Raw genomic sequence first — 27,727 nt, forward strand, 5'->3', positions numbered from 1 at the left:
CGGAGAAAGAAAGTGGGCCTGATGAGAAACCATAGAGACCGGAAGTGCGCCCGGGCTGCTTTGGGTTCTACGGAGTCAGCGCCCTCGCTGAGCGGGAGGGGAAGTGACGCTGCTGCTGAGAAGATGGCGGCGATGGCGACTCTCCCACCCTCGACTACGGCCACGGCAACGGCCACCGCGGCTGCTCTCGGGGAGGTGGAGGATGAAGGGCTCCTGGCGTCGCTGTTTCGGGACCGCTTCCCGGAGGCCCAGTGGCGGGAGCGGCCCGACGTGGGCCGCTACCTCAGGGAGTTGAGCGGCTCGGGGCTGGAGCGGCTGCGGCGCGAGCCCGACCGCCTGGCCGAGGAGCGAGCGCAGCTGCTGCAGCAGACGCGCGACTTGGCCTTCGCCAACTACAAGACCTTCATCCGCGGCGCCGAGTGCACCGAGCGCATCCACCGCCTCTTTGGCGACGTGGAGGAGTCGCTTGGCCGCCTGCTCGACCGCTTGCCCAGCTTCCAACAGAGCTGCAGGTGCGGCGGGTCCGGTGCTAAAGGGGCTTTTAATACCTGTAATCGCTATCATTTACGACGACAGAAATAGCTAACACTTAGATAGCGCTTACCATATGCCAGGTTCTCCTCTGAGCATTTCATTAATCCATTTAAACTGCACAGCAGCCTTCGAGGTAGGTATTGTTATTTGCATTTTGTGTATGAGGAAGTTGAGACACAGAGGTTAGTGACCGTCCCAGGGCACAGCTAGTAAGTTTCGAAGTCAGAATTGGAACCCAGCAGCACGTCCCCCACTCATAGGGCTGTTGTGAGCACTAAATAAAGAGAATCCATGCAAAGCACTTATCATTGGGTCTGACATAATTAACTCTACAATTGTCAGTTTAATATATGTGCATATTTATGTAAACCTATACACACAACAGACACGTACACACAACAGCTTGGACCAGAGGTCATCTGCTCTAAACCGTTCATTGATAGGAGGCTGACAAGGAAATCCTCCCATTTGGGGGCAGTAAAAATCATCATCAAAACAAAACAAAAAACTCTTCCTTTTTGACCCATATTCTCCCTCCCTCGACCCTCAATTCATTATCCCTAATTCTGCCTTCCAGCCTTTCGTGATAAAAGTTTAAGTTTTCTTTTGAGTCTTTGCATATTTGAGAATAGCTTTCATACTCTTCCAATCCCCTAGAATAGATGGAGGGCTTCACAAAGCAGGTGTCTGCAGTTACGGAGAAGAAATGGAGACTGTAGCAGGAACTGAGGTTGGACCATAGCATAGGAGAAGATTAAGAGGCTGAAGGAACTTGGGGGTAAGGCTGTAGTTCTAGGCTAGGTAGGGCATTATGAAAATAATAATAGCTGTTATTAAAGGAACATTTACTCCATATCAGGTCCTGTGTTAAATGCTTTATACACGTCATCTCATTTAATCCTCACATCCTTATGAGGTGGGTCCTGTTACTATTTTACCAATGAAGAAACAGTTCAGAGAGCCTAAGTACCTTGCCACAGCTTGTTAAGTGGCAGATCTGGGTTCAAATCTTTTTATCACTTATTAGTTGTGTGATCTTGGACAAGTTGCTTAAAATCTCTGGGATTAAAATTTCCTCAAGGGTAAAAGTACTTACCTAATGGGGTTGGTGTGAAGATTAAATCAGATAAATCAGCCCAGTGCTCAGTTCATAGTAAGTGCTTGGTATTTGTAGCTAAGGTTTGGATACAGAGAAGTGAACCACCAATGTACTCCTGATTGTTACTAGGAATTTTGTGAAAGAGGCTGAGGAGATCAGCTCCAATCGCCGAATGAACACCCTGACTCTAAACCGGCACACGGAAATCCTGGAAATCCTGGAGATCCCTCAGCTCATGGACACCTGTGTCCGGAACAGCTATTATGAAGAGGCCCTGGAGCTTGCAGCCTACGTACGCCGACTGGAAAGGAAATACTCCTCCATCCCTGTCATCCAGGTAGCCAACTTGCCCAGAGAGGACTCAAACTGATGTTCTTGTTATCAGTAATTCTGTGGTCATCACTGACCCTTTAGGCAGAAACCTTAGGGAAACTCCTTGCATTTTTCACATCAGTTTCTGCAAGGCAGGCAGGCTTGATCATAAAACATACATTCATTATTCAGTTAGCTGATAAATATTAATCATGTGCCAGGCATTGATCTAGGTGCTGGGGATACAATGTGGACAAAGACAAGTCCTTGGCTCTCATAAGCTGCTAGTTGGCAAATTAATAAATAATATCCTTTCAGATAGTGTTAAGTATCTTAACAAAATAAACCAGGGAATGGGGCAGGAGGCTAAGGTGGGTTACTCTAGGTAGAGTGGTCAGGAAAGGCTCTTCTGGTGAGATAACATTTAAGCTGAGACCCAGATGACGAGAAGGAGCCAGCCACATGAAGATGCGGGAGGGGAGAGCAAACCAGAAAGTGGTACGAACAAGTATAGCAGGCTAAGGAGAGAAGAAGTTGGAGTGTTTGAAGTATAAAGATAGCCATTCTGGCTGGATTGCAGTGAGCAAGGGGAGAGCATTAGGAAGCAGGTGAGGGCAGGAGAACCAGGCAGGGCCCGTAGGCCACAGTGAACCAGATCTTTGCTGGTGAACCTGTATGCATCAGTTTTAGGAAATCTACTTCATATGTCAGGACAGCAGTGGGAATGTTGGTCTGCAGTATTCAGGGTTAGTGGAGTGGGTTCCAGGGAGTGTCTTTCCCAGCGTGGTGACTCACCCCCTGTGTCGTCAGGGCATCGTGAATGAAGTGCGCCAGTCCACGCAGCTGATGCTGAGCCAGCTGATCCAACAACTGAGGACCAACATCCAGCTCCCTGCCTGCCTCCGTGTCATTGGCTTCTTACGGCAAATGGATGTCTTCACCGAGGCTGAGTTGAGGGTCAAGTTTCTTCAGGCCCGAGATGCTTGGCTCCGTTCTATCCTGACTGCCATCCCCAGTGATGATCCCTATTTCCACATCACGAAAACCATCGAGGCCTGCCGTGTCCATCTGTTCGATATTATCACCCAGTACCGTGCCATCTTCTCAGACGAGGACCCGTTGCTGCCCCCTGCCATGGGCGAGCACACCGTGAATGAGAGTGCCATCTTCCATGGCTGGGTGCTGCAGAAAGTCTCACAATTCCTGCAGGTGCTGGAGACCGACCTTAACCGAGGGATAGGCAGCCGTCTGGACTCTCTGCTGGGCCAGTGCATGTACTTTGGGCTGTCTTTCAGCCGGGTAGGGGCTGATTTCCGGGGTCAGTTGGCTCCTGTTTTCCAGCGAGTGGCTATCGGCACTTTCCAGAAAGCAATTCAGGAAACGGTCGAGAAGTTCCAGGATGAAATGAACTCCTACACCCTCATCTCAGCTCCAGCCATCCTGAGCAGCAGTAACCTGCCTGCTGCTGTTCCAGTGACTCAGCCGGGGACCCTGCAGCCGCCCATGGTGCTCTTAGACTTCCCACCCCTTGCCTGCTTCCTCAACAATATTCTGGTCGCCTTCAATGATCTGCGCCTCTGCTGCCCCATGGCCCTGGCGCAGGATGTGACTGCGGCCCTGGAGGACGCCCTTGCCAAGGTGAGCACATACTGTTGGCTCTCTTCTGGGGCCTCCTTTAGTAACAGGTGGCCAGACTTTTGTAATAAACCAGTCTGTGTGACAGTGGTGCCTGCTGACTTAGGTTTAGTGTGGTTTTAGAGGTTTTTCTGGTTGAAAAGCTCTGGTTAGTCCTCTTTCATGAAGTGTCTCACCTGTAGTAACGGTTCAGTAATATATTGATTTTCTATTGCTGTATAACAAACTCACACAAACAGCAGCTTAAAACAACACACATTTATCATGTCTCAGTTTCTTTCGGTCAGGAGTCCAGGCACAGCCTAAATGGGTTGGTCCTCTGCTCACAAGGTTGCAATCAAGTTGTTGGCCAGGCTGTGGACTCATCTGGAGCTCAGGGTCCCCTCCTTTCAAGCTCACTCACAGTGGCAGATTTCTGTTCCTTACAGTTGTAGGACTGAGGCCCTCAACTCCTAGAGACCAGCCCACTCCATAGGCAGTTCAGTGTGGCTTTTTGATTCTTCAGGGCCAATGGGAGAGCATCTCTCCTTGCTAAGTCTCCTTTAGGGGAGTCCTCAACCCTCTTTTAAGAGGCTCATCTAATTAGGGTAGGCCCACCCAGGATAACCTCCCTTTTCATTAATTCAATCAGCCGGTTAGGGACGTTAATTAAAACTGCCAAATCCTTCACCTTTGCCATATTCTGTGGGTTAGAAACAAGTCAGAGATTCTGCCTGCACTCAAGGGGAGGAGATTACACAAAGGAGTGGATACCAGGGGGCGGGGATTACAAGAGCCATATTAGAATTCTGCCTAATACAAGTAATACTACCAATATTGCTAATATCTGAGTATGGTGCACATTTTTTACACATTAAATCTTTAGATATTGGGTGCTGCTTATAATTGACGACATCTTACAGTCGCTGTCAGCCAGGTGGCAGTTGTGACGTGGTTGTATAAAATCTTTCTGTTGATGTCCTCCTGTAAGAAAGAACGAGGAAGCATGAGCAATGAAGCTTTTTAGGGTCAGTGAAATTCAGATAATAGTAATTAGCTAATATTCATCTAGAGCTTATTTCATGCCACGTAATTTATCATACTTTACACATATTAAAACTTAATTCTCACAACCCTATGAGGTTAGGTCCTGTAGCTGGCCCTACTTTATAGATGAGGGAACTCAGGCACAGAGGGCGTGGGGTGCTTAAGTAATCACTTAGAGGCCACAGAACCAGTGAGTGGCACAGCTGGAGTTTGAGCCCAGAACGTCTGGCACCAGAGTCTATGTTTGTTATTTACTTAGTGGTTTGTTTGGCCGTGCCTCTCAGCTTGTGACCAGGGATTGAACCTGGGCCCTCGGCAGTGAAAGCACAGAGCTCTAACCACTGGACTGCCAGGGAATTCCCCAGAGTTTATGTTCTTAACCCTATCACTGTGACACCTGCCTGTAATGTCAGCTAGGCTGTTATTTGTATGAGGAACTTCTTTTCCAGCTCTATTTTTTCCTCCTTCACAATTTCCTAGTGGTTCTAGCATTGTGGAACTTCAGAGGCCTTACTCAGTAGAAACCTTTTATAGTGTTGCTTCATCTTCCTGGATCCACCATAGTTCTGGTCCATCTCCCATGGGAGCCAAAAACAATGTATTCTGTGTATAATTTCATGATGCTCCTCCACTGGAACTGGAAACTGCACTAGTAATAAAACTAGTTGGATAAGAAATACATCAGTTAAGTGACAGAACTGTGAAGATTGACCACAATTGTGAATTTAAACAAGATAATAATATCATGTACTGTTTGGAACAACTTTCTTCGTGAAAACTTGAGGGGTGCACATTTGTACCTAGTTTTATACACTGCTGATGGTGATAGACTAACCCAGTGATTGATGGTGCCCTTGTCTCTTAGGTAACAAAAGTAATCTTGGCCTTCCATCGTGCCGAAGAGGCTGCCTTCAGCAGTGCGGAGCAAGAGCTCTTCGTCCAGTTCTGCACTGTCTTCCTGGAAGACCTCGTTCCTTATTTAAATCGCTGTCTCCAAGTCCTTTTTCCTCCAGCTCAGATGGCACAGACCTTAGGTAAGAGAAGGGAAAAGATTTTTAAAACTATTTTATTGACATAATTCACATACTAAATAATTCACCTATTTGTAAAATTCAAGGTTTTTAGTAAGTGTACACAGGTGTGCAACCATTACTATCATCTAGGTTTAGAAAGATCCCCGGTGTTCATTTGTGGTCATTCCCCAATCTTGCCCTTAGCCCCTGGCAGCCACTAATCTACCTTCTGTTGCAGTAGATTTGCCCTTTCTGGACATTTCTTATCAACAGAATCATACATTATGTTTATATCTGGCTAAGTGGAAGAAGCCAGTCACAAAAGAACCACATAATGTATGATTCCATTGACATGAAATGTTTACAGATGGTGTTTTTAAAATATTTTTTCGAATTTGCCTTCCCTTCCCTATGCCCCCTCTCTCTGTGTCTGTGAAGGGGGTGTGGGAGGCACAATTTCCCAAAGGGTAGTGGGCCAGTGATCCCACCAGTGGAGTGGCCGCTCTCTGCTCCCCCAGCTTTTCCTTGGGCCTGTCCAGGGAAGCCAGTGCCTGCTGAGGCTCTCCTGGTGCTTTCTTTCTCTATCCGTCCTGCACTGTGCTGTTCCCATTACCTTCAAAGTCTGGCTTTACCACATAGGTGCCTGTCCCGTATCACAAAGGTGATTTTTCCTGTATTGTAATATAGTAACTGTGTTTGTTACTTCCAATAAGTGTTTTTTTTTTTTTACCTGTGACACATCAATAATTAAATTTATTAAACGCTTTTTCCACTTCTATTCTTTACCATCTGGGCCAGGCATTCCACCCACTCAGCTCTCCAAGTACGGAAACCTGGGGCATGTGAACGTCAGCGTCGTCCAGGAGCCTCTGGCCTTTATCCTGCCGAAGAGAGAGATGGCCTTATGTCTAGACGACAAGGCGCTAGTCCCCGAGCTCACAGCTCCAGCACCAGAACCCCCCGCCGAGGGGCCAGTCCTCGAACCTTTCACCCCGGCTTTCCCTGACGGGGGGCAACAGGAGGTGGGATCCGCGGGACCGCCGCAGGCCGACGAGCCTAGTGCAGGCACTTGACAGGCGCCCCCTGCGCCCGGGCCGGTGCGGCGGTTACTGGGGCCCCGGCGGCCGAGGGGCTTACTTACTGCAGCGCCCGGCGGGAACGGGAGTTGCCGCGCGTGGGAGAGGCTGCGAAGGCATAATTAAAGGGAGAACCTCCTGGTTATTCTTGTAAATGCTTGATTAAACTATCAGAAATGGAATTAAATAATAAAGGTGATGGACGCCACCCAGAGGCAGGCTGCGAAGTGTGAGCGGCACCGGCGTTCCCGGAAGGCCCGCGGGAACTGTACTTCCCGGCGTCCTTGGGGGCGGGAGCTTCGGCTACGGGGGCCGGCGAGGGACGCGTGCGGGCGGGTGGCTAGGCTCCACGCGCCATGGGTCAGCTAGGGGCTATGGGGGCCGGCGAGGGACGCGTCCGGGCGGGCGGCTCTGCTCCACGCGCCATGGTTCAGCTGGGGGCTGGGCTGCTGCTGCGGTGGCTGCTGGCACGTGGCTGCGTGGGGCCGGCCTTGCAGTGGGGAGAGCGGGTAGCGGGCGGCGGCGCCCGGGCCTACAGCTCCACGCCCCCCCCGGATGGCCTCGAGGGCCCGGCGCGCCGGCGCTCCTACTGGCGCTACGTGCGGCGTCTGGTGCAGGGAGCGCCGGAGCCGCCGTACCCGCGCGTGTGCCAGGTCGGGGACCCGGCGCTGCGGGCCGTGGCGGCCCCGGTAGAGCCGACGCAGCTGGCGGGACCCGAGCTGCAGCGGCTGGTGCAGCGGCTGGTGCAGGTGATGCGGCGCCGCCGCTGCGTGGGCTTGAGCGCGCCGCAACTCGGAGTGCCGCTGCAGGTGCTGGCGCTCGAGTTCCCCGAGGCGCTCTTCCGCGCATGCGCCCCGCGCGTGCGCGAGGCCCGTCAGATGGAACCCTTCCCTCTGCGCGTGTTCGTGAACCCCAGCCTGCGTGTGCTGGACAGCCGCCTGGTCACCTTCCCCGAGGGCTGCGAGAGCGTCAGCGGCTTCCTGGCCTGCGTGCCCCGCTTCCAGGCGGTGCAGATCTCAGGTGCGGGGCGGTGGGGTCCCTGGGGCGGATGGGTAAATGCGTGCTCCCCTTTAACCTGCGGAGGCGGCGGCCTCGGATCCCACGAAACGGTTGCCGCAAAGTTCCAGTTACAGCGTAGACATGTTGATGGCTGATCAGCGGAGCCTACCTACCCACGAGCAGACCCTGGAGTGGACAAAATTCAGGACTGACGGAATGGGATGGGGCAGGAGGCGCCTGTGAGAGCAGAGCCAGCTCAAGTGGGGCACAGGGTTGGGGGGTTGGGGGTTTGGGAGGGTGGCCTGGTTCACCTGTTAGCTCACACCACGTCCTCTGCCCTGTCGCTCACCTTGTGTCTGTTTCTCTCTGTCTTACACACACACACACTCTCTTACAACCTTGTGTCTGTTTCTGTCACACACACACACACACACTTACAACCTTGTGTCTGTTTGTCACACACACACACTCTTACTTCTGCGCCAATTAGATCTGTCATGGTGGAATGGGAGAAGTCGAACCCGGCTTTGCCTAGCCCAGAGTGATAAGCCATTACCTGTCATACCACAGGATGTTTTGCAGTGTGATTCTTTGCTGGGGTTGGGATGATTGATCCTCTTGAGCAAGTCACTTGGGAAGATCATCTCATTTCAGCCCCATAGCGAACCCAGCAACCTACTTGTCAGAGTTGGGAACCAGGTTGAATACTTGGTAAGAGGCAGAGTTCAGACTTCTTTTCTAGGAAGGATAGGGGCTGCTGTCTGCATTCCCTTCTGATATTGCCTCTTGTAAACAGGAACAGCCAGGGGCAAGGAAAGGCTAAGTAGGTTGAGAATGATGTAGTTCAGCATGTCCTCAACCAGGCTGTACCTTCCTTTGCAGGGATGGACCCCGGAGGAGAGCAGGTGGTGTGGCAGGCCAGTGGGTGGGCAGCCCGCATCATCCAGCATGAGATGGACCACTTGTAGGGCTGTCTGTTCATTGACAAAATGGACAGCAAGACATTTACAAACATCCACTGGATGGAGGTGAATGACTAAAGCTTTCCTGCTGCATCTGAGGACCCTGAAAACCAAGACGCAAACACTTCGGCTTTAAGCTGGGCATGTCTTACCTGGCATCGACTTGGTATTGGCTCTGCTCTGACAGAAAACAATGGCCTGTCAAAGCATGCCTTCCTGAGTTGGAGGAAGATGTTAATGTTTGCCCTGAAATGAGCTATGGACAATGTATTGCCTTCAACTTGAGAAGAAAAATAACTCCCCTGAAGGAGTGGACATTTCCTGGCAATTTTGTATGGAGATAAAGACGGGGCGGGGGCAAGTAAATAGCCACTCTCAGTAGACATGATTTCAGAAAAGCTGTATCATCTGTTCCCAAAGCCAAGATTAGATAATGATATAGTCCCAAAACACCTGAAAGCTGTGTTTAAAAATGCGGATTAAGGCTGTGGTTGATCGTCTTCACCAAGTTCTTACGTTTACAAAGGGCTCATGTGTGTTACCTGCATAGTCTCCGTTTGTTTTGGATACCAGTTTGCCTGTGGAAGTAAAACACAGGACAGAATGTCCCCAGTTCAATGACAAAATTAACTGAGTATTCATACATTTTAACAGGTTCAGATACAGTTTAGGTCTCCAGCTTTTGCTTTCCACCTTTAACAGACCTGGGGAAGACTTTTCTGCTGAGATCTCTTAGGCAGCTGGTACTTGGCTCATTCTTTGGATGAAGGCCGTGGAGCAGGGCTGGGGGAGGGGTGATATAGGTTTCCCCCACGATCTGAAAGAAGAGTGTTCTGATGAAACCTTTCCTAAGCTGAAATAGCATAAATTGAAGAAGCAGTTACCTTAGGACACATCTTGCTAACAGATGCACAAAATAAATGGAGATAAAGCACAGATGCTCACACATACAGTTCAAAGCTATGGTTGCTTGATGCTGAGCGTAGCTCCCAGGGAAGGAGCTTGGCGGTGCCACTCTGGCAGCTCTGAGTGCGCACTGCTTCTATAATGGCTCACTGCAAAACAAAAGCTGAATGCTGTTTCAGCTTTCACCTTTTTCGTAGAAGTGAAAATCCTCTTCAAATTTCTTTCCATTAGTGAAAACAGGTACTAATACAGGTCTTTCATAAAAGCAACGCAGTGTAATGTGAAGTTTCGAAAAGTGGGGGACGCCTCTAGTTGAGAAGGAGCAAAGAGCCTCTTCCTGTCACAATTAGGGCAGAAACAGAAAGCAGAACTTGTGCTTCCTTGTCACCACACTTATTTTGAAAAAAATAAATTAGCATCATGGTGACCAGTGTTTTAGCTTTAAGATTCTGTCACAGCTTTGTCAAGAGGTTATGGAACTCAGTTCTTTTGATACTTGTCTTACCTCATTTTTATGTTGAGTTTTGCCATGCAGGTACTCTTACCAAAGTCCTCAAAATCTAAGTACCCATAGCGTAAGAAGTCCAGTAAGTTGTTTAGAGAAAATGTGTTTTAAACAGTAGTTAATTAAATGACCCCAGGAAAGACCCATTTTCCCCCATGGCTTTCTCTAAACAGCCAAGCCTGGGGACCTGTGAGGCCAAGCAAAAGAGAACTGGCTCTCTGTGCATCACACTTCAGAGAGAAACAGGGCCCAGCACTGCCCTGAGGTGAGGACAGAGACTCAGCCATCTGGGAATCTGTAGTAAGCTCTCACGTATACTGAAAACATGAATCCTTAGGAAAATTAGAATTCAGTGAGCCTCCTTTCTATTGGACAGTGTTCAGAAGCTCCTGCAGGATGGCATCAAAACATTCTGAAGATTCCTTACCGGCTCTACGGTTAACAGTCCTTAGTAATGCCTTTGTAATGCAGATCAGTAGTATTTGCCGGAAGCTTCCTGAATCAAGGCCTAAAAGTAAATGATTGCCCAGAGTGGACTGTGGAGAAAGCCTGAGACTACGCTGCTGACAATATATGAAATTTACTGTTGTAACCAAATCCACATACAAGGAAGGATTTGATCAACTAGCCCAAGACACTACAACCCAAAGACAACAAATTCTTGCATTTACAAGAAAGAAAATCTCTCCCACCTTGGCCAGATATATCAGCTGGAAAGCCACACACACAGATCAGCACCTTGAGCTAATAAAAGTTTTAGAAGTCAACTTCCACAGCGAAAATCAATGTACGCAGAAGGTTTAGAACAGAATTCCCAGGTAGGGAGGAAGTGAATTTCAGAGCAAGCACTTAGGGAAGGAAATTCCTCTGCACATATTAGCCACATTGAGCATAGCCACCGTGCCAGCCTCAGTAGTGAACAGAACATTCATTTGCCCTGTTACTGGTGGTAGAGAGAGAAATGGAAAGGCAGGGCAGCTGTGAAAGCTGTGACTAGAGCTGTGAGGATGAACCACAGCAGTCCTACAGTTTCTGCTAACCCGTGTGACTTGCCAAGGTGTTCAAGCAGTAGAAATAAGGAAGCAGGTTAGGGGAAAAAAAAGGCAAGAGCCTTCTGATTTAAGTAAAGGTAACCAGACACAACTAACTAAAATGAAGCAGTACAAGGAGGGGGTGGTTTATAGACCAGCAATTGGTGGCTGAAGGCACATAACTAATCAAGAATATAATGGGGGAGCTCCTGAGTGAGTGACAAAGATCCCAGCCACAGTGACATCTGGAGGTCAGGCCTGCTGATGCACCAGCACTGGAGAGGAACACTGGGCCTAAGCCTTCAAGGAACTAAGCAAAAGTTGGCTCAATTCAGCAGATGCTCCTAACCAGATCAAAGAAACACCACAATGCAAAGCTAACAAGATCAAGAGGGGCCACATAATCAGTTCTGGACCATTCTGGTTGAAGATACAAAGGAAGAATGCTAGGTTTTGGAGGGGGAGGAGAGCTACAGCAACCGGATGCAAGGCTGCTTCTGCTGCCCCTCAGATAGCACTTCCAGGGCTGCTAGCTCTGGAGCCCTGACTGTCTCACTATCAGGAGTCACAGATTCAAATGGCCACAGGGGCTGGACAGGAAATGCAAAGGAGTGAGGCAGTCCAGGTGGGGACGGGTGGGCTGGAGACCACAGTCCCCCTACGAACAAGGCAGCCCCTGCTCAGCTGCAGCTGATAGGCTGCCTCATGGGGATTCAGGTCCAGCGTTCCCTAAACTACTGTTTCAGAAGCCAGAGATCTAAATTTTTATGTCAACTCTTGACTTTAAATGTTGGCAGCAGACCAAACCAAAGCACAACTGCAGGCCACGTCTGGCCCACAGGCTTCCCAGTTTGCACCTCCTGATCTGGAGGCTGAACAACAAGAATCGCCCAGGTCCCTTTAACACCCCCACCACACTTCTGAGGCCTTGGGGGAAGAAAGGTCTCGTGAACCTGACTGGAGAACAGGCCCGGGAACTGCAGCAGATGGTGACGTTCCAGTTTACTTGCTACTCCACTGAAAAGAAGAGAGCAGACACCAGAGGCTCTTTCTAGTAGAAGCAAGTGTGGCCTTCAAAGAGCCCCAGACAAGAGTCAAAGATGAGATCACTCAGGTGGCTCAAGAAAGGAAAAGGATTTATTAGCCCATTTCCAGGACAGGGACACGGGGGCAGTGGCCGGGTTCAGTGTTCTCACATTCAGAGGGAAGAAAAGGCAGCAGGGAAACCCGCCTGACTGCCTTCACTCGTTCTCATCTATACAGCTTTGTGCTCACAAAAACCATCCTCTTCTCCTGCAGGGAGGACACAGGGCCCGGAGGGAGAGAATGGCTTGGCTTTACTCTTGGCCTTTACAGACAGAGCCTGGGCTGGGGACCCAGGGCATCAGCCATTCTGTTCACACGGAGCAAAACTTGGGTCTAGAAGGGATGGGCAGCAGGGCTCTGGCCAGCGATTCTGAAGGTCTGCTGCACCAAGCCCAAAGCACGGGCTGCTCCCGCTCCTTGACGCTTCAGGCAGATTTTAACTTTATTTATAAACAAGACGAAAATCCAAGCAGCATTAATTTAGGGGAACAAAAAATGGTTTAAAAAAAAACCATGGAGGGGCAGGACAAGGAGGTCGTGAGCATCCAGAAGAGGAGGAGGAGGAAGCAGGAAGAGCCAGTATTCCACTGGGTGCCGAATGTGCTTCTGCGTCTCCGCGGTTGGGGAGGCCCATCCTTCCTGCTCCCCCAGCTGATGGCCAGACAGCAGAGGGGACGCTGTAGTGACTTTAGGACAAGCCCTGGAGCCCTGTCTGCCCACTGACATGGGGAGTACCATGGATTGACCCCAATCAACTCCCACCTTCACCATCACGCATGTGAAGAAGGTTTTAACTCTCCTGTCCAAAGTCCTCTGAGAATTTCTTCACTTTCAGGAGGTCATCTGCATTCACGGTGGGCCGAGTGGTGGCCAAAGACCGGAGCATGTCCGACTGCAAAGACAAGTGCTTGCGGGTGAGGGAGGCTGGGCTCCAGGGCCTCAGCCTGCCTCAGTCTCAACCCCATGCAGTCCAGGGTGGGAAGAGCCCTGCCTCCGAGGTCACCCCCCAGCCCCTAATGCAGAACTCCCGTTGCCTGGCTTCTGCCTGAAGGCCTCCTGGGACAGGGACGCTCCCCTCCTGAGGCAGCTCATGTCATTTCCAGACGGCCTACTTCCGGTTGAGAGAATCTAAGTTCCCATTATTTCTTAACTCGTGTGAGAAGCTCTTTTCTAACTGCACGCCCACCACACCAGGCCCAATGGCAAACACTTGCCTCACAGAACAGGCAAGACCAGGATAAGGAGAGGCCAAGAACAGTCAGATGAGAGGCTGCCTATGCAACTGCACCAAATCAAACCGTGCTGACGTTTACTGGTTCCTCGTGTGTACAAAACAAGCTCTGTGTAGTCCTCTCTCCCAGCTGGCCACTTACCATGCAAACCACAGGCTCTAAGAGTTTGTCACTGGGGACATCCATCCAAGTCATCTCCATGGCCCCTGGGTCCCCTGGTGAGCATGGGGTCAGGAGGTCGTCGATCATAATGCTAGGGTTGGTGCGGGAAGGGCCACAGACCTGAAACCAAACAGGAGTTTGACTGGCTGGAGGGGTTGCCCCTTGGCATTTGGGGAAGGGGCAGGACGTCTCAGGTTTCTGAGTCCTAAGCAGAAGGTGATAGCATGGTATGAACAAATGCCTGGGTTTCTAGATCATCAGTCTGATCTGACTGATGGGCTCCTTCAAACCCTTGGGCTGGGCAGTCAGTGTGGCTCCAAGTCTGATTTCAGAGGTTCGTGATCAACATGCTATTCCAGCTACTATTCTCTGGAATCTCAATCTGTGGCCCAAATGCCTAGAAAGCTTCCTCTTCCTCACCAACTCCATCAAATCTCACCACAAGTGCAGTGACATCAAAATGTTTTTCCAACCGAAGGCTGCGTGCTCCATTGGCAACATCTCCCCAAATATCCCCAAAGCTCAATCCCTCCCATCCTTCAACTCCTGACTCAGTGTCACCCAGTATGGCCTATCCTTTAAGAGTGAAACCTACCCACACCCCCTCCAAACCTCAGAAACACCAGACCTCCCTCCCTGGCTCTGTCTTCCCCTCATCACCCTCTAAGAAATGAGTCGTTATTTTGTTTGTTGTCTCCCCCACTAGAAACGAGGCTCCTGTAGGGCAGGGATTTTTGTCTGCTGTGGTCACAAGTGTCTCCCCGACACCTAGAACAGTGCCAGGCACACAGTAGGACCCTCGGCGACACCTGACAAACATCTGCTGCGTGAATGGAGTTCCTCTTCATGGTGTGTGATTTTGTACCCATTGCTTTCAGACATGCAGCAGGGTCTACCATGCGCATCAGCACAGTGCTGACTGCAGGGGTGGCAGAGGTGACAGTCACGGTGCCCTGTCCTCTAGCATCACACAATCTGAGATGGTCACCCTCCAGCCAGAACTGCAGGGGAGGTGGAAGCAGGTGCAACCCCAGCCCCTGGAGTCAGAGAGCTCACCATGCACTTACCCTTGGCTCTCCAGGAGACCCAAAATGTGTCACCCAAGCAGCCAGAAAGCCAATATCCCCTTTCCTGTGACACTTTCTAAGCAATTCCTCGCTGGCCCGCTCACCTTTTTGAAGTGTGTTGCTGACTGTACTTTCCTCACGGGCTGCATGAGGGAATCCCGCACGATGATGCTGATGTCTGCGCCCGAGTAGCCTTCCGTCTTCCGGGCCAGCTCGTGGATGTTGGCGTCTGTGAGGTTGTGAGGAGTGCTCCCCAGATGCAACCGGAACATCTGGGCACGGGCAGCCTCCTCCGGCAATGGGATATAAATTCGCTTTTCAAACCTAGAGAGCCAAGCACATGGCAGGACTTGAGAGTGGATGGCGGGATGGTCTCAATGGAGAGGCTCGGGGGGCCCTCCAGAAGCCGGCTTCACTAAGGGCTCTGCAGACATGGAGAAGCCGCCAGAGAAAGGGGGTCAGGATGCACCCCCTGCTGCCAGCAGCAGGTTGACCGCGGCTGGAGACAGATCTCGGCCCCTGGCTCCTACTGGGGAAGACTCACCTCCTTCTAATGGCTGAATCCAAAACCCACGGGATGTTTGTGGCACCAAGTACCAGAGTCCCATCATTGTTATTCCCCACCCCTGTGGAGAAAGGGAAACACAGACGCCAACTCAACACCTGTAAGGATCAGTCAGAACCTGTGGGAAGGACCTCAGGGACTTTGCGTCCTGAACTGGAGCCGTCCCTGTGACACCACCGGCAGGGACCCGGCTGGCTTTACTTGGGTGAAGAGCCCTACGGCCCTGCCTGCCTTGGGAGGGGCGGAGAGGTGGCCGGCCAAGGCCGCAGTAACCTCTCCTCAATGAGAAGGAGCTAAGAATTGCTTCTCTGATATCCCCTCCACCGAAAGGACAGTCAGATCCAGCCACAGCTAAATAATGACGCCCTAGGCTGGCTTTAGGGGGGGACGAGAACCAGGGAGGGGACCCGGGACTGGCACACACCCTGCATCTGGACCAGGAACTCCGTTTTGATCCTTCGGGCGGCCTCACTCTCATTTTCGTTGCGGGATCCGCAGAGCGAATCCACCTCGTCGATGAAGATGATGGAGGGCTTGTGCTGCCTGGCCAGCTCAAACAGGTTCTTGACTAGCCTGTGAGGGTGAGACACAGGCTTGGGATCCAGACACCTGCACATATGCCCAGCCAGGGTCCCAGCACCACCTCTCCTCTCGCCCTTCCCTCGGAGAGGCTGAGACGACAGAAAAAATGGTGGTAACAAATCCTCTGGCAGCACTGCACCGAGAGGAAGAGCAAGCCTTGGCAACAACTTCAAATCCTGGCAGCCCCGTTCATTAGCTCTGGACTGAGGACAAGTCACTTCCCTTCCTCTCCGCCTCAGTTTGATCGTCTGCAAAATGGGAGCCGGTGTGGGGAATAAGTTAACTGTATAAAGTCCCCAACAGAGAACACTCAGCTGAAACCCAGTTACTGTGAGCGCCTTTCCCTTCCCTTCATGAGGACTCATGGTTCCCAAGTTCCCTTCCAGTCTCCGCTGGCTCTGTCAGGACCGTGTCCCACCTGACGAGCTAGCAAGATACACCTCTCCCGGCTACTCTTCCCTGCCATCCACAGGGGCTCCTCTGGGAGGTGATTCCAAGGGCAGGGAAGCTGGACCACGAGCAGCTGCCAGGGCTGCCAGGAGAGTGGAGCCTGGCGGCTGACTTACTTCTCACTCTCCCCCAACCACTTAGACATCAAGTCTGAGGAGGACACAGAGAAGAAGGTAGAGTTGTTGGCCTCCGTTGCCACTGCTTTGGCCAGGTAGGATTTCCCTGTGCCAGGGGGTCCAAAGAGCAGTATTCCCCGCCAAGGGGTACGCTTGCCTACGAGAAAGAATGAACTGAAGTAAGCTTCTTCCTGATTGGGGAAAGGGAACAGAAAAAAGCAGACGGGCCTTAGTCATGGTAAACACAGTCAGAAATGAAAAGTTCTACATGACAACTTTGCTCTAGGAGCAAAGGAGTAAAGGGAACTAAATCACCTGCCGAGGGCTTGATCCTAGCCCTGGCTCATGACCCCCAGGACCTGGCAAAGTGACACTGGCTGGCACTGGTTCCTGACCCTGCCTACCACTGAGATGGTCGAGTCAAAGTTCTAGCCACAAAAGTGTTTCTGACACTGGAGAGAAGCCAAGGAGTAGATGACCGTGATGAGCAGGCCCTGGGCCCTTGCCTGCTAAGGGCAAAAGGGAGCCGAGTCACCATCTGCCACCTGGACACCTTCATAGTGGGGGCCCTCAGCTGGCGGCCTCAGAAGCCTGATTTTTCTTTTTTTTTTTTTGGCCACGCCACGCGGCTTGCAGGATGTTACTTCCCCGACCAGGGACTGACCCGGGACCACAGCAGTGACAGCGCAGAGTCCTAACCACTGGACCGCCAGGGAATTCCCAGAAGCCTGATATTTTTGCATCTGGGCCTAAAGTGGCTCAACTCTTACCTGTGAACAAGTGTGGGAATTTAATTGGCAAAATGACAGCTTCTTTGAGGGCCTCCTTGGCCCCCTCCAGCCCGGCCACGTCATTCCACCGAATGTTGGGCTTCTCCATCACGACAGCACCTGCAAGATGAGGGCAGAGCCTTCGACTTGGAGCCCAACTCACCAGGGGGTCCTTGCCACGTCCCCCTCCCGTCACCACAGGCCTCAAGCCTCTTACCCATCAGCTGTTCTTGCAATTTCTTTTTCTCTGGATTATCCCCTTCACTGTCACTATCACTGCTGGAAAAGGAGACAGAAGATGACAGGCTGGGGCAAGAGGCAGTTGGCAAGGGGGCTCTCAGAGCAAGGCCAGGCTCTGGCTGCCAGCCTGGTGCTAAAAAGATGCTTTCCCTGCTCAACAGTGGTGAGAGGCCCGCAGACAGGCACCTCAGGGATGTCGGGGCCACACATCATCAGCACTCCCCTCTGGATCCTCCAGGAAACACTCTCATAACCCACCCTCGCTTCTTCATCAAGGGCGTAAGAATCGCGGCATGTGTCCTCTCTAGAAGGCTGGTGAGGGACCTGTGCTTTGGCTGGACTTCAAGAGCAGCCAGGCAAGCACTTGGAGCTGTTACTGGCCTTTCATAGGGACTCAAAACAGGACAGCAAGTGACTGTGCCTCCAGGGCCAATCCCTATTCAGACATAAGTAACTTGCCATCCTTAAAACTCTTCCAGCCCTCCTGGAGGTGCTTGTCCTCCTGCCCCTACCTCAGTGTGTTTCATACTCTGGGGAGTCTAAGCACAGGCGTGTCCTCTCCAACCAGGAGCAGGGCCTCCCCCTCTGGGGAGGCAGCTGACACACCACCTTCCTCTCTCCTACTCCCCAGCTGGGCACCCTCCCCTCACCTCCAGGACACCACTGGCCTTTGTGCTCAAACCACAGATGGGAGGTGACAGGCTGTAGAGGGAACACTGGCTTTAAAGTCAGAAACAGAGGCCCCGGGTGTGGGTCCAGACTCCATCAAGTACCAGCTCTGTGGCCCTCCCTGAACCTCTCTGAGTCTGCTGCCATATCTGTCAGATGAAGATGAGAATAACAGCAGCTGACATTTATTCAATCCTAACTGCGTTCCAAGCCCTCTTCTCAGGGCCTTACCTGCATCATCTCACTTGCTCCTTAGAGCAACACAAGGAGAGAAGTCCCACTACCTTCCTCCTCCTACAGATGAGGAACCTGCAGGCCCAGGAGGGTCATGGCACTTGTCCAAGGTCACATGGCTAGGAAGTGGCAGAGCCGGGCTAGATCCTGAGAGTCTGGCTCCCCACCTTGCCCACAGCTTTTCAATACAGATCCAATGAGATGATGTATTGATAAATGGAAGTTTCCTGTAAAGTGCTTGACGAAGGCAGCTGCAGGTATTATCACTATTATGAATAGACTTTCCCAAAAGGAAGGTGCCGGGGAAGTCCACAGCAGCATCAGCACCAAGATGACGGCAACACAGGAAACAGACACCTGTTCGTGGGGACTCTGGTCCCCACCAGGTCCTCCGCTCCTCCGTACTCACCCCTTGCTCTCGCTCTGGTTCTCTTTGACTGGCTTCTTGCCATGCTTCTCTTTATTTCGTAAATAATCCTTCAGCTTCTCTGCCCGGTCTAGGTACTGCATGCACTTGGCTCGAATGCTCTCCTTGGCCTTGTCGCTGTGTGCCTCATCTGCAAAGAGGAACCACGTAGGGGCCCCTTCGAGCCCCCGTGTGCCCGCCCTCCTCTCGCAAGGGCTCTGCGGCTGGGGAGGACCCCATGTGGGACTCACATTTGATAGCGTGCAGGAAATACTCCACAGCATGCTGGTAGAGCCGGAGTGCCTCCTCATAGTTCTTGGCTTTATCCTCTTCTGTGGCTTTTGTCACCAGATCAATGGCTTTCTGGAAAGGCAAAACACATAACCCAGTGCTTCCCAAGAGATCCAGAAAGCCCCTGGGTTCCAGGCAGCAGGAATACACTGATAAGAGATATTGCCAGGCCCGGGAATCTGTCAGTCACAGACCTTTATGTTGGCCTACTTGTCCAACATCAACTAGAAAGGCCCTGAAAGGAAGCTTTAAAAGACAGCCGTTCCTCTTCACAATACACTCATACAGTTAAAAGCAACCTTCTTCTCAGTCAAGCAGAAGCCTGATCAAATATCTCAGGTTAGGGCTCAAAGGGAGAGTTCACTTTCTATTTCACAGCTTCGGGGGAAAGAGAAATAGACCTGGACTGAGAGCCTGCAACAAGGCAAACCCCAGAACCACCTGATTGCTGTGCGGTTCAGCATGGAGGCCAGAAACTGCCCTTGACCTCATGGGCCAGAGAGGAGCCAGCCAGCTAGGAAAGTCCTCCATCGACACAAGAGGTTTTTTTTGTTTTTTTAAAAATTTATTTATTTATTTATTTATTTTTGGCTGTGTTGGGTCTTCGTTTCTGTACGAGGGCTTTCTCTAGTTGCGGCAAGCGGGGGCCACTCTTCATCGCGGTGCGCGGGCCTCTCACTATCGCGGCCTCTCTTGTTGCGGAGCACAGGCTCCAGACGCGCAGGCTCAGTAGTTGTGGCTCACGGGCCTAGTTGCTCCGCGGCATGTGGGATCTTCCCAGACCAGGGCTCGAACCCATGTCCCCTGCATTGGCAGGCAGATTCTCAACCACTGCGCCACCAGGGAAGCCCAGACCCAAGAGTTTTATGAGATGGACTTAAAGGGATCTCTGCTTCTTTCTACTGGCCCAACTCACTTCTCTAGGCTGAAAAGAGAAGATAGTTTCCCTAAAGTTGAGACCTAGGGAAGGGATGCTTAGACGTGTGATTCAATACACCAGTAGATCCAGGAGGAAAAGTGTGTGCTTACTCCAGAGGCATATATGAGCTGCCAGTGGAGGGGAGCGATCCTCTGGAACCTCCTAAGAACTCTGTGAGAGTCTCTGTAAACCTCTTAAACCCTGTAGGCCTGTACTCTGCACTGAACTTAAAGCATGCTGGATCTTTCAGGGAGCTGCCCCACAACTACATATCCAGTTTTAGAAACCACAGCTTTACCAACCCGGGAAGCACTACCAGAATTATCCTCTGCAGGCTGATACAGCACTAGACACCAGGCAGGCAGAACCCACTGCATACACACAGTTCCGTCCACAGTGAACAATAAGCCTCCTGACCAGCTCTTGGCAGGGCCTGGGCATCTGTGCAGCCCTTTCTCATCTGAAAATAAGAAGTCTCAGAAAGACACAGGGAGTGCTACAGAACAAACAGACTGGGATAGATTAGGCCAGGCTGATGTTAAACAAACTCACCAGGTTGAAGAGATGAGGAAAGGTGAGTGTTGGCTACTATTTTCAAGCTTCAGCTCCCTACAATACTTACAAATAGATAATGGCTAGGCACCCTGAACCTTCCTGCATAATTAGTTTAACCACAAGCTTCACGTGTCTACTCTCCTCCACGAGGCCCTTCCTCCAGATAGACATGAAAGGGGTGCTCCTATCACCAGTGGCTTCTAGTTTCCAGAACACACACCCCCAGTTCCTTGGACTTTTCCACTCTATACACTTTGCTTGGGTCTGTCCTTTTGAAAGGGGGGTTCAGAACGATACTCCAGGTATGCCCATCCCCTCCCTCCTTCTAGATACTCTATTAATTAATGCACCTCAGAGTACATTCGGTTGTTCTGGCAACCATAAATAGTTTTTCACATACAAGAGGACTGAGTTGCAACTTGGAGACGAACAGTTTTGCATAACAGGATGGAAAGGTGACAAATAAAACTACCAGCCCTGCCGAATCTATAGTAACAGGTGTGCCAAAGGATGAGGATGAAAGAAAAGGGTAACAAAGATGTGCTAACAGAGGAGGTGGCAAACTTTCTGTAAAGGACCAGAATGTAAATATTTTAGACTTTCCTGCCATACAATCTCTGTTACAACTACTCAACTCTGCCTTTGTAGCCCCAAAGCAGCCACAGACAATATGTAAACGAATGAGCAGAGATGTGTTCCAATAAAACTTTATTTATAGATACTGAAATTTGAATTTCATGATTTTCACATATCATGAAATATCCCTTTTTTCAGACACTTAAAAACGTAAAAACCTAGGACACGATGTTAAGTGAAAGAAGCCAGTCACACTGGACCACATATTGTATAATTCCATTTATATGAAATGCCTGGAATACGGAAATGCATAGGGACAGAGAGTAGATTAGTGTTTGCCTAGGGTTAGGAGGAATAGAGGGACCGGGAGGGGGGATGTGTGACTGCTAAAGGGGCCAGGGTTTCTTTCTGGGGTGATGAAAGTGTTCTAAAAGTGATTGTGGTGATGGTTGCACAACTATAAATATACTAAAAGCACTGAACTGTACACTTTAAATAGGTGAATTGTATGGCATGTGAGTTTTATCTTAATAAAGCTGTTCTTTTTAAAAAAGGAAAAAACATTCTTATCTCACATGTCCAATAAAAACTGGGCAGGTGGGATCTGCAGGCCATGTTTGTCGACCCGTGTGATAACAGCTTCTGCTGGTGGATGGTGGGGCTTGGCTTTGGACTCCAGCAAATTCCTGGCTTAGCACTCCACTGTATTCCACGCCTCTGTACCTCTCTTTCTGTCCACCTGGAGTAACCATCCCTCCTCCACCTCCAGGTATCTGCATGCCCCCCCATCCTTTGACCACCCAGCCAAATGCCTCTTCTTCCATGACCTCTTGCCCAACTCCCCCTAGCACTGTGTCTGTCATCACTTAATGAGCACTTAGTATGTAACCGACACTGTGTTAAGAATGCTTTACCTGACTTACTCAATCTAGAGCCACTGTCACAACAACCCTATACAGGGTATTACCCCACTTTACTGACGGAAAACCCGAGATTCCAAGATCAGCTAACGAGCGCCCAAGGTCACATGCTAGTGAGTGGCAGAGCCGAGATTCAAACTCCGGTCTGAGGCAAAACGGTTTCTGTTTTCCGGCCCAGCAAAGGCCGGCAGCACCTGGAGGATGGGTCAGTCATGCATCCAGGTGGCGCCACCCCAGCACCACCCGACGCGATCTAGGGAATGAATGAAGGGTCTTTGGCCGAGAAGAGGAAATCGGAGACCGTGGAAGGAGCGGGGGTTTGTTCGAAGGGAAGCAGGAGGAGGAGGGGAAGCCAGCGGCCCGACCGCGGGCCCGAGCTTCCCGGGTGTCGCTTGTGAGGCCCGGGTGAGGCTGATCCCCATGGCAGTCCCGGGGCGCCGGCTACACGTAGCGGCCTCGGGGCTCTGCGCGGCCGAGGGAGCCGGGCGTTCTGGACGGGAGGCGACCCTCGGCTCCGAGCGCGAGAAAAGAGAAACAGGCGGAGGCGACGACAGGGCGACGGGGCGAGGGCGCGAGGCCGGGGCTCCGAGGAGGCCGCCCGCCCGCCCGCTCGCAGGCCCCGCCGCGCCTCCTTCGGCCTCCTCAAGCCGGGCCGGGCCGGGCCGCGCCGCGCCGAGGTACCTGGAGGGTTGACGTTGTCATTTCATCTCCTGGGTCCGCCCCACACCCCGCGGCGCTGCTTGCGGCCTCGGTCCGGCCCCGAGAGCCGAGAAGCTGGTCCGGCGCGGGGAGCCCGGCGGGTCGGCGCTGGGCGCGGGTAGGGTGGCCGCTTGCAGGGGAGCCGAGTCCGAGGGCGAGCGAGTAGCGCGGCCCAGAGCGGTCGGGCCCGAGCTGCGCGGCTGCCCCCCGGCGGCCACGATCGGCACTGCAGGCGCCGCTCCCCGCCGTGGCTGTGGGACTAGGGCCCGGACGAGGCAAGGGGCGTGTCAGGGGTGGGGCGGGACTGGGGGCCCGAGGGGGCGGGGCCAGAAGCAGAGCGGAATGGAATCCTCACGTCCTGGATCCCACGTTGAATAAAACAGCACCTATAGGGCAGTTTTTACTCGCACAATAAGCCTGACTTCCCAGAGCTTTGGGTTCCTGATGTTTAATAGGGTATAATAATAATTAGTATCTACCTTGTCTACCTTTCGGAGAAAATGAATGAGCTAGCTAATGTAAACAGTGTACACCACACTGGGGCTCAGTCCCTGGTAACGGTTATAATGATGCCGGTGGCTCTGTCTGAAGCCAATTCTGTTTTCCTTTATACTACTTTTCTCCTTAGGAGAGTGATTTTCTTAGGCCTCCAAAGCTGGGGGCTCTACCCAGGTGAACTTAAGCAGAGCAGATTGGTTGTTCACATTCATTGAGTTCAGCATGTTTTAAAAACCAATAGGAAGGATCTAGTAAAGAAAGCTAGTCAACGGGAATAGGACCAAAGCCTAGGTGGGTGGATTGGCTGCAGACATTACAGTGGGAGCAGAGAAGATAGATGCCTACCTAGGCTGGCCAGAAGATAACAAGAAGTTGGGAGAGTACCTTTGGATGAATTCTGTTTTCTTGGTTCTTGGTGAATTAAAAGGAAAGAGAATCTGCTGAGAGAGAGGGAGAGAAGGTAGAAGGCCTGGGGTGTGAGGAGAGTAAGGATGGTTTGAAATCATTTCAAGTGAACTGTGTTAAGGGCAAACCTGGTAAAGGGTGGCAACTTCTATAAATGTATAGAGATGACAATTTGCTTTGGATTTTTCTCCCCGGTACTCAGCTGCTCGAGTGCGTGTTCATCCATGAGGCTGCCATGAAGATAGAGCAGCAAGGGAATTCACAGGTTTGGTGAGTGTGGTACTGCAATGGAATCACAGCCAGGTAAGGTGGGAAGTGAATAGGGAGAAAGTAAAAGTGTCAGTGGACTAATTGAGGACTCCAAAGATTGAAGGATAGTCACAGTGGGAACACACTGGAGAGGGATGCTTCAGTTTTTAATTTTGGAAATGGCTCTGTTTCAGGTATAACACAGTCGAGGGGCTACCATGGGAGCTGGAGGATGGGTAAGATGGAGCGAAGGGGCCATGATCACACATGGGGAGTTCAAGGAACCAAAAGGCCCGGGTGCTGAGCATCCCTGTGGACACTGGAGTCAGGATAATGGCAGGAGTGGCAGGACAAGGCCTTTGAGGAGTCTGGGTGAGATGAGGAGGCAGACACCCTCCAAATCATGGCTTCTCAGCTTCTACCCTGAAACACTGCTCTTTTAGACACTGATGGCTGAGTGGGGAGGCTTTCATTTGATGTCTGGCACCAATGATGTTATGTTATAGTCACTATACTTTTGCATCATTGAGAGCTCAGGGCTGGGGCTTTTCCAGGGGCCTGGCACAAGACAGATACTCAATAGCTGCTGGAAGAACTAATAATTAACTAAAGAATTAATAAGCAAACAAAAGAGAGGGACCTAACTGGTGGATAAACGTGAAACAGAGCAACTGAGAACATATTAACTCCACTTATTTGATAGGCTGTTCCAGCTGGAAGACAGAATTAAAATGAAAAGTCCCTACAATTAGAGAGGTTTGTATTAGCCTGCTAGGGCTGCCATAACAAGATACCACAGGGTGGCTTAAACAATAGAAATATATTTTCTCACAGTTCTGGAGGCTAGAAGTTCAAGATCAAGGTGCTAGCAGGGTCGGTTGGTTTCTTCTGAGGCCTCTTTCCTAGGCTTGCACATGGCCACGCTTTTGCTGTGTCCTCAGAGTCTTTCCTCTGTTCACATGAGCCATGGTATCTCTTTGTCCAAATTTCCTCTTCTTATAAGGACACCAGTCAGATTGGATTAGGATCCATCTTAATGGGATCATTTTAACTGGATCACCTCTTTAAAGGCTCTATTTCCAAATACATTCTGAGGCGCTGAGGGTAGAGCTCAATGTATGAATTTTGGTGGGATACAGTTCAGCCCATAGCAAGGGCTGGCGGGGTTGAGATCCACTGGCTGTGTTCATCTTCCCTTTGTGCTGCCTACTCTGCTCTGACCTCTTGCTTAAGCTTGTCTTGCGTGAGCCTGCTGTCCAGACACTGACTGCTTTACAAGGCAGAGCTTCCGGGAGGAAGCCCCGCCTCCTAGAGGAAGTTCTGTCCTGAGCAGCCGCTTCTGATGACGCGAAACCAGAACTCCTCCCCATCCTACTTGATCACTGGTCGTTGACCTTCTTGTAGGATGCTAGCTTGAAAACAGGCTCTGAGGACACCTCAGTTCTGCAGTGGTGTTGCTATTGCTGGGGATGGAGGTGTGAATGGAGGAGGGAAAGGGGGAATAAAGGCACTAAATCTAAGTTATTTGTGGGCTGGCACATGGAGCACGTTTAGGCTTGATTCTGAATCAGATCAATAACTTCATGTTCTAACTTTTTCAGTAGAGCAGAAATCAGATTCTCAGCTCCCACATTTTAGGTAGAAAGTCATTGACTTGCAAATGCCCAATTCCATTTGCTCTTTTTATTTTTATTTTTAATTTAAGTAGTTGATTTACAATGTTGTGATAGTTTCAGGTGTACAGCAAAGTGATTCAGATATATATATATTTTTTCCAGATTCTTTTCCATTATAGGTTATTACAAGATATTGAATATAGTTCCCTGTGCTATGCAGTAGGTCTTTGTTGTTTATCTATTTTATATATAGTAGTGTGTATCTATTAATCCAAAACTCCTAATATATTGCCCCCCCTTCCCCTTTGGTAACCGTAAGTTTGTTTTCTATGTCTGTGACTCTATTTCTCTTTTGTAAATACGTTCATTAGTATCATTTTTTTAGATTCCACATATAAATGGTATCATATCTGTCTTTCTCTTTCTGACTTCGCTTAGTATGATAATCTCTAGGTCCATCCATTTTACTGCAAATGGCATTATGTCATTCTTTCTTACGGCTGAGTAATATTCTGTTGTATATATGTACCACATCTTTATCCATTCCTCTGTCGATGGACATTTAGGTTCCTTCCATGTCTTGGCTATTGTAAATAGTGCTGCTATGAACATTGGGGTGCGTGTATCTTTTTGAATTAGAGTTTTCATCTTTTCCGGATATGTGCCCAGGAGTGGAATTGCTGGATCTTATGGTAAATTTATCTATAAGTTTTTTAAGGAACCTCCACACTGTTCTCCATAGTGGCTGCCCATTTGTTCTTTCTTGCACAGCACTTTTCTGTATTGGGTTCTGTTGATGCTGAGAATGTGGCACTTGTTGTAAACCCAAGCTTGGACCAGTGAATCAACTCTCCTTAGCCAATACAACCTCATAAAATCAGACTATACAAACTCCAGCATTCTAGGGCTCATGCCAAGGAGTAGGTTCTGAGCAATTTGTTAAGGAGCTTCTTGGTTAGGGGCATGAACAGTGTGGAGGAGGAGGAATAAAAACAAGGCTCAGGGCTTCCCTGGTGGCACAGTGGTTAAGAATCTGCCTGCCAATGCAGGGGACACGGGTTTGAGCCCTGGTCCGGGAAGATCCCACATGCCATGGAGCAACTAAGCCCGTGTGCCACAACTACTGAGCCTGTGCTCTAGAGCCCGCGAGCCACAACTACTGAAGCCCACGTGCCTAGAGCCCGTGCTCCGCAACAAGAGAAGCCACCGCAATGAGGAGCCCATGCACCGCAACAAAGAGTAGCCCCCGCTCGCTGCAACTAGAGAAAGCCCGCGTGCAGCAACGAAGACCCAATGCAGCCAAAAATAAATAAATAAAATAAATAAATTTATTAAAAACAAGGTTCAGGTGAGTAACATTGTGGAGAGGTAGGGCCAGGGCAAAATTCTGCTGAGATATCACACAAAGTGACTGATACCGAAATAAATGGAGTACTGATCTCCCAACATGATTCTTGAGAAACCACTTCTCACTTGCCCCTCCTCTGTGTGACTCAAAGTTTGATAAAGCTCAGATTGATCCAGTGATTAAGCTCCCATCACACAGATGGTCAGTGGTAGAACTGCACCGAAACTAAGTTTTTTAAGAGTTTGGAGTTGTACTAAATCTGTTTAAAAATGGCACCAGAAGAGGCTAAGATGTGACAACCAAACACATGTGATACTGGATAGGATCCTGTGCCAGAAAGGAAAAGGAGACATTGTTGGGATGATTGGCAGCACTTAAATGGGGTCTGTGGATGGGTGGTAGTGTTGTACCAAAGTTGACTTCCTGATTGGGAGGGCTGTAGGGTGGCAATACAGGAGAGTGTCCTTGTGTTTGTAAAGTACACACTAGAGAATTTAAGGGTGATGAGCATCATGGCAGAAAAAGACAAGAGAGGGTAATGGAACAAATGTAAAATGTTAACAATTGGGATATTTGGGTGACAGGGATGTAGGAGTTCTTTGTACTGTTCTTAAACCTTTCCTGTAAGTTTGAAACTATTTTAACATTAAAAAATGAAAAAAAAAATACAAGTCTAAAAGCAGTTCTTTTATTTACAGTATAAAGGTTACAAAGGTATATATGTATTTATATATATAATACCCTTAAGTTGCAAATTTCATTGTAATGTACAATGCTCTATGTTGATGTGCAATTCAAGGGAAAGTGTTGTCTATGCATTATACTTACAGAGTACACAGAAAGCTTTTTTATTATTACGAACACAAATACTGCCCTGTTTTATGCCATGGGTTTTGATTTGGTAGTCTGGTGATGCCAGAAGACTTGAGACCTAAATTTTAAACAACACTTAAAAAAGAAGTCTTGTTTAAATA

General features: G+C 50.2%; 3 protein-coding genes and 1 long non-coding RNA gene across 10 annotated transcripts; 2 read left to right on the forward strand and 2 right to left on the reverse strand.

The window, feature by feature from the left end:
* The first annotated feature begins 21 nt into the window (after positions 1-21).
* Positions 22-6,898, forward strand: COG8 (component of oligomeric golgi complex 8). 2 transcript variants are annotated; one of them, XM_061173144.1, is made up of 5 exons: positions 22-512; positions 1,763-1,970; positions 2,756-3,583; positions 5,472-5,640; positions 6,418-6,898. In XM_061173144.1, the coding sequence occupies exons 1-5, from the start codon at positions 22-24 to the stop codon at positions 6,690-6,692; spliced, it is 1,971 nt and encodes a 656-aa protein (XP_061029127.1). In that variant the 3' UTR covers positions 6,693-6,898. The 2 variants fall into 2 exon arrangements, with proteins under 2 accessions (XP_061029127.1, XP_061029128.1); XM_061173145.1 differs by having other exon boundaries at positions 83-512; positions 5,472-5,646; positions 6,385-6,898.
* LOC133078203 (uncharacterized) lies at positions 3,824-7,385 on the reverse strand. Of its 4 annotated transcripts, XR_009697848.1 has the most exons (6): positions 7,334-7,385; positions 6,604-6,803; positions 6,406-6,500; positions 5,442-5,635; positions 5,121-5,267; positions 3,824-4,543 (listed from the first exon to the last, which is right to left on the reverse strand). It is a non-coding gene; the product is annotated as an uncharacterized LOC133078203 (long non-coding RNA). The 4 variants fall into 4 exon arrangements; XR_009697845.1 differs by lacking the exon at positions 7,334-7,385 and having other exon boundaries at positions 6,761-6,942; XR_009697846.1 differs by lacking the exon at positions 7,334-7,385 and having other exon boundaries at positions 6,350-6,500; positions 6,761-6,942.
* Positions 7,042-9,989, forward strand: PDF (peptide deformylase, mitochondrial). Its single transcript, XM_061173146.1, has 2 exons — positions 7,042-7,715; positions 8,577-9,989. The coding sequence occupies exons 1-2, from the start codon at positions 7,052-7,054 to the stop codon at positions 8,660-8,662; spliced, it is 750 nt and encodes a 249-aa protein (XP_061029129.1). The 5' UTR covers positions 7,042-7,051; the 3' UTR covers positions 8,663-9,989.
* A 2,228-nt stretch (positions 9,990-12,217) lies between these two features.
* Positions 12,218-22,785, reverse strand: VPS4A (vacuolar protein sorting 4 homolog A). 3 transcript variants are annotated; one of them, XM_061172362.1, is made up of 12 exons: positions 22,620-22,785; positions 18,929-19,040; positions 18,681-18,828; positions 17,346-17,407; positions 17,129-17,248; positions 16,359-16,515; positions 15,635-15,783; positions 15,190-15,271; positions 14,750-14,969; positions 13,558-13,698; positions 12,947-13,076; positions 12,218-12,835 (listed from the first exon to the last, which is right to left on the reverse strand). In XM_061172362.1, the coding sequence occupies exons 1-11, from the start codon at positions 22,638-22,640 to the stop codon at positions 12,975-12,977; spliced, it is 1,314 nt and encodes a 437-aa protein (XP_061028345.1). In that variant the 5' UTR covers positions 22,641-22,785; the 3' UTR covers positions 12,218-12,835; positions 12,947-12,974. The 3 variants fall into 3 exon arrangements, with proteins under 3 accessions (XP_061028345.1, XP_061028346.1, XP_061028344.1); XM_061172363.1 differs by having other exon boundaries at positions 12,218-13,076; positions 17,346-17,404; XM_061172361.1 differs by having other exon boundaries at positions 12,218-13,076.
* Positions 22,786-27,727: the final 4,942 nt, after the last annotated feature.

This window comes from Eubalaena glacialis, chromosome 18 (genome assembly GCF_028564815.1).
Source record: "Eubalaena glacialis isolate mEubGla1 chromosome 18, mEubGla1.1.hap2.+ XY, whole genome shotgun sequence".
Classification (NCBI taxonomy): domain Eukaryota; kingdom Metazoa; phylum Chordata; class Mammalia; order Artiodactyla; family Balaenidae; genus Eubalaena; species Eubalaena glacialis.

What these genes read in the sequence shown, in the direction of transcription:
- COG8 (XM_061173144.1), top strand. Translation starts at nt 22, where the DNA reads ATGAGAAACCATAGAGACCGGAAGTGCGCCCGGGCTGCTTTGGGTTCT. An exon ending in AGCTTCCAACAGAGCTGCAG is followed by an intron (nt 513 to 1,762) that starts GTGCGGCGGGTC and finishes GATTGTTACTAG; the next exon opens with GAATTTTGTGAAAGAGGCTG. An exon ending in TCAGATGGCACAGACCTTAG is followed by an intron (nt 5,641 to 6,417) that starts GTAAGAGAAGGG and finishes CATCTGGGCCAG; the next exon opens with GCATTCCACCCACTCAGCTC.
- PDF (XM_061173146.1), top strand. Translation starts at nt 7,052, where the DNA reads ATGGGTCAGCTAGGGGCTATGGGGGCCGGCGAGGGACGCGTCCGGGCG. An exon ending in CCAGGCGGTGCAGATCTCAG is followed by an intron (nt 7,716 to 8,576) that starts GTGCGGGGCGGT and finishes CTTCCTTTGCAG; the next exon opens with GGATGGACCCCGGAGGAGAG.
- VPS4A (XM_061172362.1), bottom strand. Translation starts at nt 22,640, where the DNA reads ATGACAACGTCAACCCTCCAG. An exon ending in ATTCCCACACTTGTTCACAG is followed by an intron (nt 16,516 to 17,128) that starts GTAAGAGTTGAG and finishes TCTTTCTCGTAG; the next exon opens with GCAAGCGTACCCCTTGGCGG. An exon ending in GTTCCTGGTCCAGATGCAGG is followed by an intron (nt 15,272 to 15,634) that starts GTGTGTGCCAGT and finishes CTTTCTCCACAG; the next exon opens with GGGTGGGGAATAACAATGAT.